Here is a 14,549-nt window from a genome sequence, read left to right as displayed (position 1 = left end):
ATTCCTACTTTTAAAAATAACAGCCAATAATAAAAGCTTAATGTTCTTTCTTTAGGACATATTAATCTCACATTTCCTTCTGATTGTACTTGGATTTCTTCAGTGTAAGCTAAATAATGTATTAGAATGTTATCAGCTTTTTGAATGTTTTAAGAAATCCACCTACTGATTGTTCTGTGTCTTTATTTTACCTCTCCTCCCCTAGTGTAAACAGACAAAAGCAAAAAACAAATCCATCTTATTGAGTAGTTGTGATAATGTCACTATGTAAGCTCTGCTATTTCCTTTTCTTTCTCTATAGGTTTTTGTAGTTTTTCAGTGATTGGATATACATAGCTTTATGGAAGTCTGACTCCTGATTTTTACTGGTACTGTATTGTGTTTAAATCATTTAAATATTAGGACCACCGCTGGTGAGGAAAGTAATTTCTGGCTTGTTTTTGGCAGATCTGGGGAATGATAGAGTAAGGGAAGGTCCTTTATGCTATTGGCTAAAGCTGCAGTTTTAAATTACCTATGGATTTGTCCCTGTCGCTTGTTTTTTCAGTGGTCATAACCCTGGAAAAGCAAGAACCTCCATGTATTAAAAATAAACTACTTGTTAAGTTGTGAAGTAATATTACAGAGGAGGCTGTTTAAATGCTTTTATTTCAACCTCTGTAAAAAAATGTCACTTGGAAGGTTCAGAGATGGGCAGCTAATTCTCTAGTTGGTGTCAGTTTATTTTCTTGCATAGCATCTGTTGCTGTGCATAAAAAGGAAATTAGTTTCTAATCATTAAAATTTGAATGTGGCTGGCTGATAGTGAATTCCAGTTGGGAGGGTGTGAAAAGTAATATATGGCCCTAACTTAAGTGATATTCTCTTCCTTCATCTCCCTCATAAAGACTGAACCTGACTGTTATGTAACTTGTGAATGTAGTATTACTGGAGAAAAGATAAAGACTGGATAAATACTACTGTATCAAAATTATTTTTAGGACTTCATGGAGTTTATTTTTTAAGCCCTAAGTATCAGCAGGTGTTTTCCACGTAGACCGGAAGGCTGTTTAGTAAGTGGATCATCAGCATATGCACAAGGTTATTCCAAACTCCCTATGAGACTGTGGTATAAGTCATCTGATCGTACTGTGGAACTGATTCTTCAACTTGCTGACTGAGTTGCGTAACAATTCCACATACCTTAATTTCTTACTAACACTTGTGTTTTATTTTGCTTTTATATTTTTCTTAGGAATTTTTAGTGCTGCATGAGTCTTGAAGTGAAATGAAACTTGGGTAAATTGAAGAAATCACATTTATACTAAAATATTATTTTACTTGTAAAATGATGTATAATTTAATCATACTTTGGTCTTAATAAATTTGTTTGGATTTGCCAGTTGAAAACTGATGTTAATTTTATCTTCTCATGATGTACATTATAGAAAGGAGACTGTAGATGTATTTTATATATATGGTAAGTATTTTATGGATATGAATTAGTTGTCTCTGTTCCTTGAATGTTGTTTTCCTGAGCCACTGTTAACAGAGAGTATGAAGCCCGCTTGGAAAGGTACAGTGAACGCATTTGGACGTGTAAGAGTACCGGAAGCAGTCAGCTAACACACAAGGAGGCCTGGGAGGAGGAACAGGAAGTTGCTGAACTGTAAGTATTAGAAGCATTGCCCTTCTAGCACCATCTTCACATTATTAGGAAAGGGGGGAGATTAACAGTAAAGCAGTATTTGCATTTAAATTTATGGGGCATAAGTTGGAATATATTAGTATAATTTATTGGTGTCTGAGAACTCTTGCCTAGTGGCATTTTGCTAATAACAAAGTATAGAGTATATAGTTGTGTATATATGTATACTTATTTAAGTATTTATCAGACTTTTGAGTGTTTTTGCTCTATACTTTTGTAAATACTCTGGAAATGTGGTTTTAAGTAAAGGAAGCTGATACAGTCTAGAAGTAACATAGAGGTAGCAAATTAGAAACTTTTCTTTATTCTGTGATCATTTGAAATTTAAACAGTATTTACAGCAGCTATCAAAGACAGTTTGAAGACAGTTTATCTAAGTGGGGTAGTTGAATGAAGTATCTTTAAAAAACCTGTTTATGTTAAAGTGTCTACTCATCTGGGTATTCTCTAAAAATATGCAGAATTTGGGCAGTAGGAACATGCAAAAGATAAGTAGAAACCAGGGATAATAAAACAGTACTCTGGGAATTTCGAATGGAACCTTTTTCTGTAGACTTCTCATTGACTTAATCTTGATAGTGGATAAGCAGAGAGCATACATTTTAGTAATCTCATAGTGTTCTGCTCTTTTGTCGGTGTATCAGAGCACTGGATTCGGTTGAGACCTGGGTTCTAGTAATGGCTCAGTCACTGGTAATAATTAGCCAACTCTGTTAACCCACTGCCTGTTTATTTCCTTTGGGTCACTTAGATTATTCCACTTTGGATTAGTGTTACTTGTGTATATGCCTTGTTTAGTGTACTACTAGACCAGGGGTGAGCCAGCCTTTTCTTTCTGTAATGTGTCAACTGGTAAATTTTTATGGTTTGTGGGTCATGTGGTCTCTGTCTCAGCTGTTTAACTCTGAGGTTGTACAGTGAAAGCAGCCGTAGATAATATGTAAATGAATGGGAATGGTTGTGTTCCAGTAAAATTTTATTTATGAAAACTGGTAGCAGGCTGGATTTGGCCCATGGGTTGTTGCTGTCCCCTATAGTAGCCTGTAAACAACTTGAGGGCAGGTCTCATATTTGACTTAACTCTTGAATTGGTTACAATGCCTAGGCACAGTTCTCTGCATTGTCTAAGCACTTGTTCTTCCTAGAGATACTGCTACTTCTCTGGGTGTCTTTTTGGGACAAAAAGATAATGTGTGTGAATTCTATGCATATAAAAGATAATAACCATTAACCTACAGCAAATGAAGAGTATAAAAAGTAGTAATAGTAAAGAAGAGGTCAGTTAATGTTGCTTACAAATGATTACGTACTTAAAAAATAGTGAAAAACCATCAGGAACAAATACGAGAGAGAGAGCAGTTTCAAAATGAAAATAAATTGTTTTCCTACATACAAAAAGATAAATTACAGTGGGAATTTAGAGGCTAGAGAAACTAACTTGGAGATGTTAGGGAAAACTTTTTGAAACTTTATAAAGGAAGTAACATTTGAAGGCTAGTTGGTGCCAGATGATAGAAGTCAAGATGAAACATTTGTATTTAATGCAGTGAACAGACGACACCAATACTTTTTGAACAGGAGAAGAGTATAGGACAGTTTTGATGATTGGCATTGGGCTTTGAGAAGATTGATCTGAAAGCAGTGTGTAGGCTGAATTCGAGAGGGAGGAAGTGGGTGGGAAGTCTACATAGGCTAGCTGGGATAGTATTCAGGTAGAGAATTGTGGCATTATTGGGAATAGAAAGAATTTGAGATTAATTCTCTAATCCTGAAAAGAGGTTTTTGGCCATAACTTTGGAAAACCACTGCAAACTTTCTTTTTGAAAAGTCATAATAATACATATTTGCATATTAAAGATTTTCGGCACACCTGTAGTAAAGGAACTTTAGCTTGGTTTAATCTTGTGAGTTCAAACCTTGGCCTTAGAACCCATTTCATCAGAGGGATGGTCTGAAGAACAAACACACTTGAGGAATGTTATATGTGATGTGATAGCTAACAGAATATAGGGGATGATTAGAGGAATAATTTTAAAAAGCAGTGAGGTTTTACAGTTTTTATTCAAAGTAGAAATTTTTTGTTTTTCTTCCTGATTATAAAAGGTAATGTACACGTTATAAGAATATAAACAATACAGAGTTAGTAAAAAAAAAATCTGAATGTCATTGTCCAAACCTCACACCCCAGAAATAAACACAGACAATGAAGTTCTAAGCCTGAAAGACTAGGAGGCTAAATGGATGGATGGAGTGAATTTGTAGGGGCCAGGAAAGGCTTCATGGAATTAAGGAAGTGTGAGGACATCTCCGATGATTAAGCGGGGAAGGAGGACAGTGGGGAGAGGACAATGGTAACAGCCTCAACAAAGGCATGGAGGAGTCTAGAAGCTTATTGATTATGACTGGGGAATGGCAGATAACTTGGTAGGTTAATTCATTGTAAGGGAATATGATAAAGAGATTTTTAAGATTAATAGTCAATTGGAGGAACATGTGTAGTTAGGAACAGCACAGAGAATGATTGAGAATACCATAATATGATAAACCTAGTAAATTATATTTGCATGAATGGTCTCATGCCTGATACTCACTCGCCTTTACCCTGCAACACAAATATTAAACTGTTTGGTTGGAATTGGATATCTAACAGCTATCCATTTAGGTTGCTTCCCATTATCTGACACCATCAAGAAAGTAACAGTAAATATATTTACACATATGATGGTTTTGGATAATTAATTGTCACTGCTTTCCAAAAGAATTGAAACAGGTTATCAGCAGTTAATGAATCCTACTTTGCACTTTTTACTTGCTCATATTGGGTATGATAATAATATTTTGGGGTAGTTTTAATAAGTGAAAAGTGGTATATCAGTATTTTACTTTGCAAGGGCCCTGGAGGTCAGTTCAAGTCATGATTCCAACATGTTAACCTTGATTTATTTTCCCTATCCTTATATATATACTAGGTACTGTGAGAACTAAATGAATGAATGCATTTGAAAGCATTTTATTGATTGAGACTTAACACAAATATAATCAAGGTTTGGTCTCCTAACCAAAAGATGGGCAAATGGTAATAATAAATAATTCATGCCTAAAAAGGGAAGTCTAGTGCAAAAACAAATTAATGGGAAAGTGTTTGACCTTCCTAATGATGTGCCTGTTATTTTCATTTTATAAATGAGAAAATTAGTTGGGATAGGTCTATCTGGGAAAGGTGTTAAAAAGTTCTTTCCCTGTGTACCACATGGTTTTTAATCTTTGTATTCCCAGGGCATTATATATATTTGCTGAAGACACGTTTGAATTGGCTTGAATTGAATCTCTGGATAGGTTTTTCTGCATTTTCTTGGTAACTAATCACATGTTTGTTTAGTTTGAAAGAGGAGTTTCCTGCCTGGTATGAGAAACTTGTTCTGGAAATGGTTCACCATAATACAGCCTCCTTAGAGAAGTTAGTAGATACTGCTTGGTTGGAGATCATGACCAAATATGCTGTGGGAGAAGACTGTGACTTTGAGGTGAGCACCTATTTTGTTAATGTGATGTGACACTAACAGATGGCGGGATTGGAGCTTCCAACATAGATTGCAGAATTCATCTCAGTGTGTGTAAAATTGTATTATATATGAAATCTACTTTATTTAATATCCAATCTAAGGATGAAATTTTAGAACCATACTCATTATTGGGAATGTTTATTAATATGGTAACTTACACTGTATACCATTGTACCCTTGTTTTCCCTGCTCTGTCCCTTTTTGATATCTATGCTGTCTTGGCTTTTTGTTTTATAATTTTTTTCATACTCTGTTTAAAGGACTTCAGATGTGTTTATAATCTAAACCTATGGCACCAACAAGTGAAGGATCTCATTTTACTACAATAGTGAGCGAGTTTGACTTTTTTCTTTTTCTACTTAAATTTGTTTTTAAATTTTCCAGCCCAAATAGTTCAAGGATAACTATTACTAAAGTGGTACCTAACAGTAAAGTAACCCCTATATAATCCTTTGAAAATTTAAAGATCCAGGAGGAAGGGATGTTTAACATTTGTTAAATATTAGTAGGTACTGGATACTGAACTAGTCAGTTTACATAATGTCTTACAGAATCTTCCCAGAAATGTTGAGGTAATTAACAAGCTCAGATATTTAAATAGCTTGTTCAGGTAGATGCATTGCAACTAATGCATTATATTAGTTATGAATGATTTCAATTGTGTCTAAAAACATAGCTGACTAACAGTGGCCAGTATTTCTCAAACTTCGATTTGTAGGACTTCTGAATATACATTCTTGGGCCCCAGTCCCTGAAAGTTTGGTACATAAGGTATAAGGTAGAGACTAAAAGTTTGCAGTTTTCACAAACTCCAGGGGATGACTCTGGGGACGACACAGAGTACTGTCGGCTAGCCATCAAATGAAGACATTTGATTATCTCATACAGTAAGTCTTACAGGCAGGCAGTTCCAAGTGTGTATAAAGGTCGAGTAATACTGTCAGGGACCTAGACTCTTTGTGTCTTTCTGCTCTGTTCTTCTTAGTGTGCTGGGTTTTGTCCTTAGCTTTGTTGTCTCTTAATTATGAAATTGTGACTGTATTCAGAGTGAGGAAATCTTAATCAGAAGTATATTCCTCCCCATCCCTCTTTGCATGTTATTGGCTAGACCGTTGCTTATATAACCACCCTTAGCTCAAGGGAACTGAGAAAGTGAATACTGTCTTTTTTTTAAAGCCTCACAAGAGGCAGCCTGGCAAGAGAAGGGGTTGAGGGGGTGGCCTAGGTAGCCCAACAATAGTCAGTAAGTGATGGGACAGGGATTCTGGCTTTTGTCTCTATGTCTATCTGGTTCCAAAGTCCTTGTTCTTTCCTTCATTTGCTTTGACCCCCTGTATCTCCTTGTTACTTCTTTTTATACTTGTGATGTCTATGGGATCACCACTGGATTTTAATAACACACTTTATATCAGTCAGCATCCTGGCAGGAAACAGATGGCATATTCAAGTGGTGTAATTGAATTGAGTTTAATAAAGGTACTATGAACAACAGATAATAGTTTGATCTAGGTCAAGGAAAAGTAACAAGGAAAGGTTAAGTACCTGTGGTTGTCAACAGTAGAGAGACTATTATTCTAAACCCCAAGGAAACAAGGAGAGGGAGTGGATACTGGAACTAGAAGAGAGTAATGCAGTTGTAGACAAGTACTTTGGGAATAAGATATAACCAGCCTGCTAGGGAGACAGGAGAATACATACCCCCAACATCACTTTTCTCCCACCATCTTTTCTTCTGATGTTTCCCTTGGGCTGAACTCACCAAAATCTTAAGGAAGTTTGGTGTAGTTCATAAAGGTCAGCCTGTTGAAGCACAGAGCAGAGTAGAGAAGAAGGAGACAGATTGGGAATGGCAAAAAGAAATATTGTGTACGTATTTCCAAGGTGGAAGAGGAGAGGTTTGAGAACTGGGGGGAGAGAAAGGTGAATGCCCATAAACATATGAAAAAAGGTTTAAATTCGTTAGTAACCCAGGAAATCAAATCAAAACCATAGTGAGATAATTTTATACATACTGGATTAGTCAGTAAGAAAATGCCAGAATAATGCCAGGTTTTGACAAAAGTGTGGAGCTGCGTATTCATTGTTCTTGGTGGATATTGTGAGATTGAATATGATACCCTTTGACGGAGGGTTTTTTTCTTGGATATTTACCCTTTTGAGCATGTTAACGTACATACTTGCTGCTATCCTTTTATTCTTTCTTAGGTGAAGTGACTTCAAATCCTTGCTCATCTTTATTTATCTATTTATTTATTTACTTAAAATTTTTTATTAAGGTATGATTGATATACATTCTTATGAAGGTTTCACATGAAAAAACAATGTGGTTACTACATTTACCCATATTATCAAGTCCCCACCCATACCCCAGTGCAGTCACTGTCCATCAGTGCACCTTGCTCATTTTTAAATTGGATTGTTCTCTTGTTTTTGAGTTCTGAGAGTTCTTTGTATATTCTGGATACAAATTATTTAGATACATGCTTTTGGTATTTCTTCCAATCCTCCGTTTGTGTTTTCATTCTCAACAGTCTTTTGAAGAGCAGAATTTTTTAGTTTTGATGAAGCCTAATAAAAAGCAATATACCTAACTGTATCTATAATTAATTACATTTAGTGTAAATGGTCTGAAAATTTTAGTTAAAAGGTAGAAATTGTCAGATTGAATAAAGAAACTAGACCCAACTATATGCCACCTATAAAGAAGATACAAATAGGATAGTAGTAAAAGAATGGGGAGATACCATCCTCATATTAGTCAAAAGAAATCTGGAGTAGCTATAAAAGTATCAGACAAAAAGGTATGATTATGGAGCAAAGAATATTTTAATTGACAAAGAAGCATTTCATGACAAAGGGGTCAGTTTATTAGAAGGACATAGTAGTCCTTAATAACAAATTTCCAAATACATAAAACAAAAATGGATAGAAATACAAATCACGATTATAGTTGGAAAAGTAGACAAATCACGATTATAGTTGGAGCTGGTAATCTGAAAAGATCAGATTAATAAACCTCTAGCCAAACTCAGAACAAAAAGAGAAAAGACACAAATTAACCAATAAGAATTAAGAATTCTATAGAGATTAATAGGCTAGTAAATGTTATGAATACCTTTATGCCATTTTAACAAATGAAATGGATAAATTCCTTGAAAGACAAGCTACCAAAATCCACCCAAGAAAAACTAGAAACCTTAATAGCTTATACTCATTAAAGAAATTGAATTTGTACTTAAACTTGTCCCACAAAGAAAACTCTGGGCCCAGGTGTTTTCCCTGGTGAAGTCAACAAAACATTTAAGGGAGAAATAATACTGATTTTATATAAATGCTTCCAGAAAGTGGGAGAGGAGGGAATTCTTCATGACTATTTTATGAGGTCATTACCCTGATACCAAAACCTTCCAAGCACATTACAAGAAAAAACTATGACCAAGAAAATAAAATCTATGTTCACAAAACTCCTTCATGAACATACATGTAAAAGTTCTAACCAGAATTTTAGCAAATGAAATCACTATTTTAAAAAGATAATTCATTATGACTGAGTGAAGTTTATCCTGGAAATGCAAGGTTGTTTTAAATTTATAATTCTACTGATTGACTAACAAGAAAAAGCATACGATATATCTCATTTTGCATACAAAAACTGTTAGACAAAAGCCACCATCAACTCCTGATGTAACTCTCAGTAGACCGCACATAAAAAGAAACTTCAGCTTGATAAAGGATATTTACAGAATAACTTCCAGTGAACATAACCTAATGGTAAAAGACTGAATGTCTGCTCTCCCACCTCTCTTTGACATTGTTTTGGAGGTTCCAGCCAGTATAGTCTGTCATGAAAAAGAAATAAAAGGCATCCAGATTGGAAAGAAAGAAGTAAAATTATCTTTATTTGCAGATGACATGATTGTCATATTTCAGCCTAAAAGTCTGAGAAATAAAGTTGAAAGAAATCACTGTATTTGGCTACTTTAGAACTTTAGTGAATTTTTGTTAGGTGAGGTGGAATCTACATTAGCTAATATATTCTAAACATTAGGTTTCTAGTTCTTATTTATTATCTTTGATTCTTCCTCCTGTCTCCTGTGTAGGTTGGGAAGGAAAAAATGCTCAAGGTGAGGATTGTGAAAATTCATCCTTTGGAGAAAGTGGATGAAGAGGCTGCTGAGAAAAAATCCAATGGTGCCTGTGATTCTCCGTCAAGTGACAAAGAGAATTCTAGCCAAATCACTCAGGACCATCAGAAGAAGGAGGCAGTTGTAAAAGACGATGAAGGAAGGAGAGAGAGCATTAGTATGTATGATGCTAGCTTTCCTTAGTGAGTTATGCTACTCTGTTTATTTTATTATACACAAATCTTTTTTGAGTTCTCTAGCAGCTAAATTTGTAGTTGAGTTTTGTTAATAGGTAGATAGGCTTTTGTTCATTATGATTGAGAAAACAAAAAACCCACAGAGTGAATCAAGACTTAAATCTCTCAACACAGTGAAACCAATGGGAAACCATTTCCTCTTGCTGTTTAGAAATCTATGTGCATACACCTAGCTCCTCAAAACAGGGAACAAAGTTTGTTTTTCTTTTCTCTCTAAGTTGAACATATGTATGTATGTGTGGAAGCAGGGTGATTGGAGTAGGAGGGGCAAGTTCTAATCTTTATTTCTCTTCAAATTGCCAGCTGGTGTGGTGGTTTAAGATACTTCTTTTATCTATAATCTAACTCAAGTGGGAGCTGTCATAAGTAATTTTTAGGGAACTGGAGACCTAACAATCATGTTTTGAAACTTGAAGAACTGAAACATTGCCTATTGGGAAAACTATTCAACCTTTGAGGTCTTCATTTTTTTTTTTAAATCTGTGGAAATAAGGGGTTTGACGGGAACAGATTCTGTCTCCAAAAATATGAGTACTACTCAAAGAGTTTGAGTATGTTGATCCCTTTTCCCATTACTGTTAGATGATCAAATATTTTTACCTCATTATTTAAGTTACAAAGTTTGAATTGAATGTTTTATTAGAGTATTATGCTATCTGTCTTCCATTTTATAACATTTATTATTCTACTCTGTAATGTTTTTAGTCCCCCGCTAATGGCTTTTCTCAGAACAAACACATATTCGTCTGATCCTCTTGGTCTATTCCTGTCTTATTCATTCAAGCCAAGGTTCTTTAGAATGTTGGTCCAGTTTGACCATTAGTTTATTCCTTATGATGTTATTTAACTTCTGCCTCTTTAACTCCTGAAACTGTTCCTAATAAGATTATAGATGACCCTGAATTGCCATATCCATTGGTTTATTTGTAGTCTGTTTTACTTCTCCAGTACATTTAACAGCTAGTCACTCTCATATCCTTTAGCCTGTTTGATACTGTGATCTCCTAGTTCTCCTGCCACTTATCTTTTTTTTTCTCTGCTATTCATTAGATTTTTTTTTCCATAGGCTTTTTCTGCCACCTTTTAATTTTTCAATAAAAGTGTACTTACTGTTATATTTCATTCATGCCCACAGTTTAAACTCTTAAACTTATATATAGGTTGATCCCAAGCCTACATCAGCTTAACTTAACTCTACACCTGATCTTCACTATATGTCCTAGGCAATTCAAATTTAACACATGTGAAGCTAAATGGATCACCTCACTCTTTATGTTGTCTCTCCAGCACAAATAAACAAGAAACCTGCTGTTCTTTCAGTGTTCTCTTACTCAGTTAATGATACCATCATGTAGTCGGTCCTTAAGGCAGAAAACTTGGAAACCTTTAACATTCCCACATCTAGTAGGTTGGTTACCAAGTCTGTCTTCTAGATACCTCTTGACTACTCCTCCATTCCATTTACATTAATGCATGTTTGGCATTGTATCTTATTTCCTTATCTTCAGTCTCACCTTCCCATTTACTCATTTTCTAATTGCTGAAAATGTTATTCTCTTAACCTTTTCACACTTAGTGATCTTTCCAAAATGTACATCTAGTTAGGTAGACCAAAAATCCATTGTTTACCTAGTTGCTCACAAGACAAACTCTATAATCTCTTTAAGTGGTATTAAAAGTTCTTTATAATTTGATCTCTACTTACATCTCTTCAGTCTGATTTTTTTTACTCTACTTTAGCTCTTATTCACCCATACCTCATTACTCGCAGTCTCTGAACAAGTCAGATTATTTCTAGGCCTTTCTTGTTTATCTGCCAGACTAAGTTAGGTATTTCTTCTGTCTCCTCTCATAGTACTTCTCTGTTATTATAGTTTTTTCCACATTGTATTATAATTTTTTTTTTTTTACTCCTCCCATAGACTTTAACTACTGAGGTAAGGACTTTATGATTCACCTTTGTGCCCCATTACTTAGTGCCTGGTGCAGAGTAGATGTTTAGTAAAATGATTGTTAGTGAATGGATAGTTAAAAGAATTATTTTTTCACTAATTTTCTATCAATTTGACTAGATGACAGAGCACGTAGATCTCCACGAAAACTCCCTACTTCATTAAAAAAAGGAGAAAGGAAATGGGCTCCTCCAAAATTTCTGCCTCACAAATATGATGTGAAACTACAAAATGAAGATAAGGTTAGTTGGCACTTTATAGTAAATAAGCCTTTAAATACAGTAGATGTTATTTAAGAAAATATAGCGCTAGTTTTCTCAGCAAAAGTGTGCTAAAGAAAAATGTAAGTGAATGAATGTGTTCCTACAACAAATTGTGAGTGGTTTTTCTAGTCTTAGTAATTATGATTTTAAGTCAAATTATATTTTCTTTCCTAGGAGATAGCATGCTTTTTTTTCCCTTTTAATAAGAATTATTAGGGTACAAGAGTATTAGCAATTGAGCTTCAAGCTTGGTTGTTTGGAAAATAATCTGTTCTCTGCAGTTATGGACATCCTAAGTGAAAAGTAGAGCAATTTGTAATATAGTTTACACTCAGAAACTGAGTCAATTCTAATTGGTGCTTTTACAAGGAATCTATAGAGCTAATAATCTAAAACAGTTAACACCTTTAAGATGACTTAATAATATGTTATTTGATTTTAAGGTACTCATCTTTTCACAGTTTTTAACATGTCCAGCATCAGGAAATATCTTAAAATCAGTTGGCAAGTTTTTTTCTTAGTGGTACATAAAATATGTCTTTGATTAATAGCATCTTAGATTCTATGAATTATGGCATATTACTTTCAGGTACTCTTATTACCTGTATGTGTAAAATCTTAAAATTAGAAAGAAGTGGGAAGACCGTATGGGAGTAGAAGGTAGCTACACATTTATCTTCATGTTTAACTATTTTATAGAAGAAATAGCTAAGGCCTGAGAAGTTTCATAATTCTGTCAAAGTTCTTAATTTGGTAAATGAGATTGGGAAGGATTATGAGAACTTTGACCTCTTTAGAATGTGTTTTTTCCCCCCACAGAATGACTTCTGTTTTATTTTGTGATCTGAAGACATGGCTGGATTGTTAGGATTTCTCTGTATTTGAAAATTGAATGTTAAATACAATTTGTCACTAAGTTTTTCTTACCTCTCATTCAGCAAGATAGCTAGTTAAACGTAATTGTTAGGCAGTCTCAACCACTTCCCTAATAGTCATTTGTATTCTTATTGATGAGTATAAATTGCTTTGTTCACATGTAGTAAATATTGTTTTGTAGAATAGAAAATATAAATACAAGATCTCTAGTGCCATAGTCAGAGCTGATAATTGGTGAATATAGATGTGGTTAATTGTAGTTAGCTTTTAAGTGACCTTTAAATATAGGAATATTCCATACATACTGTTTTGTAACTTGCTTTTTTCATTTACTAATGGTAGACATCTGTAATGTCATTAAATTATCTTCCAAAACAGGATTCTCAGGTTGTAATGTGTGTCATAGTCACTAGGGGAGTTTATTGAAAATGTTGATTCCCAGGCTGTACTGCCAGAGATTCTTCTGATTCAGTAAATTTGAGGGGAAGCCCAAGTGTCTGAATTTTAATAGCTTCCTGGATGATTCTGATAAATTTGTCCTGATTAAGAAATATTTTTCTCCCAAGCTGCATAGTGTCCATTATATGGATGTATTTTAATTTAAAAAACGAATCTCTTACTGATGGATCTTTATATGTAGTTTTCACTTTTTCTTTTATGAGCAGTTGATGACTGTTCATTTACTTCTGAATTCCTAAGAATTGCTGGTTCAGTGTATATACACGTTTTTAAGACTGACACATGGTGATAAATGACCTAGGGATATCTTTAAGTGAATACTATGAAAATATTCTACTTTTTCTTACATCTAGTTCAGAGCCCTATATATAGGTGGAATTAACAATTTTTCTGGAGAGAGCATAAATGCTCTCACTGGTTAATTGCTTTTTATCCTAGTGGTGAGTTATTTATATTTGTTAATCTAGATCATCAGTAATGTGCCTGCAGACAGCTTGATTCGTACAGAACGCCCACCAAATAAAGAGATACTTCGATACTTTATACGGCATAATGCAATACGGGCTGGTACTGGTGAAAATGCACCATGGGTGGTAGAAGATGAATTGGTGAAGAAATATTCCCTGCCTAGCAAGTTCAGTGACTTTTTACTTGATCCATACAAGGTAAGATCACTATTAATTTTTGGACAGCAGGATAGAATACTATTAGATAAGTTTATTATCTCCAGTGACTCCAGTAGAATTAGATTTATATCAGATTTTGAACTCTTAATTAATGAATTAAAAAGCTTACAGATATATATATTTCATATAGTTTGTGATGTGGAGTTGGTAGGGGGAGACCATACTGAGTATCTCCCCTAGTTCAATTTATTTTTACTATAGTTGCAAAATTTAAGAAAAACTGCATATGAGTTTTTTTTTTTGCAGGAGAGGTGCTCACATCCTTCTTGGAATGAGGCATGGTATAAAAGCTAAAAATATTCTTCAAATCGATTCTAAAAATGAAAATGGATTTTATATTTTAGATAAGATGATCAGATATACTAGCAGCCTTTAGAAAAGGGACTTGGAATAAATATTACTTTTTATAACAGTTTAGTAGAAAATCTAGCATTTCCCTCTTGAGAATGTGTTTTTGTTACTTAATCATCTTATTTGATCTTCAAAGCATTCTTACAAAGTTGTATGGTATATATATGTTAATCTTATTTTCCCGATGGGGAAACTGAGGTTTGTCTGATTAGTACCTACTGAAAGTAAATGATAGAAACTATGACAACGGCCTCAGATTTCTGACTTTTTCCATAAAAGGGTTTCTCCAATAAGATTTCTTATTGTAGGTTTTGAGAACATTTATGCTGCT

At 34.3% G+C, this 14,549-nt stretch overlaps 1 protein-coding gene across 2 annotated transcripts in view; it reads left to right on the top strand.

Annotated features, from left to right (window-relative positions):
• BAZ1B (bromodomain adjacent to zinc finger domain 1B) overlaps positions 1-14,549 on the top strand; it is an 81,461-nt gene that overhangs the window by 8,136 nt on the left and 58,776 nt on the right. For both annotated transcript variants that reach the window (XM_036887324.2, XM_057487229.1), the window contains 5 exons: positions 1,532-1,648; positions 5,067-5,211; positions 9,351-9,552; positions 11,704-11,825; positions 13,649-13,846. In XM_036887324.2, the coding sequence (XP_036743219.2) occupies positions 1,532-1,648; positions 5,067-5,211; positions 9,351-9,552; positions 11,704-11,825; positions 13,649-13,846 (784 nt within the window). The remainder of the gene's footprint in view (positions 1-1,531; positions 1,649-5,066; positions 5,212-9,350; positions 9,553-11,703; positions 11,826-13,648; positions 13,847-14,549) is intronic.

This window comes from Manis pentadactyla, chromosome 10, assembly GCF_030020395.1.
Source record: "Manis pentadactyla isolate mManPen7 chromosome 10, mManPen7.hap1, whole genome shotgun sequence".
In the NCBI taxonomy this organism is placed as follows: Eukaryota; Metazoa; Chordata; class Mammalia; order Pholidota; family Manidae; genus Manis; species Manis pentadactyla.
Note: the sequence above shows the minus strand (reverse complement) of the source record. Positions and strands in the feature narration are given on the sequence as shown.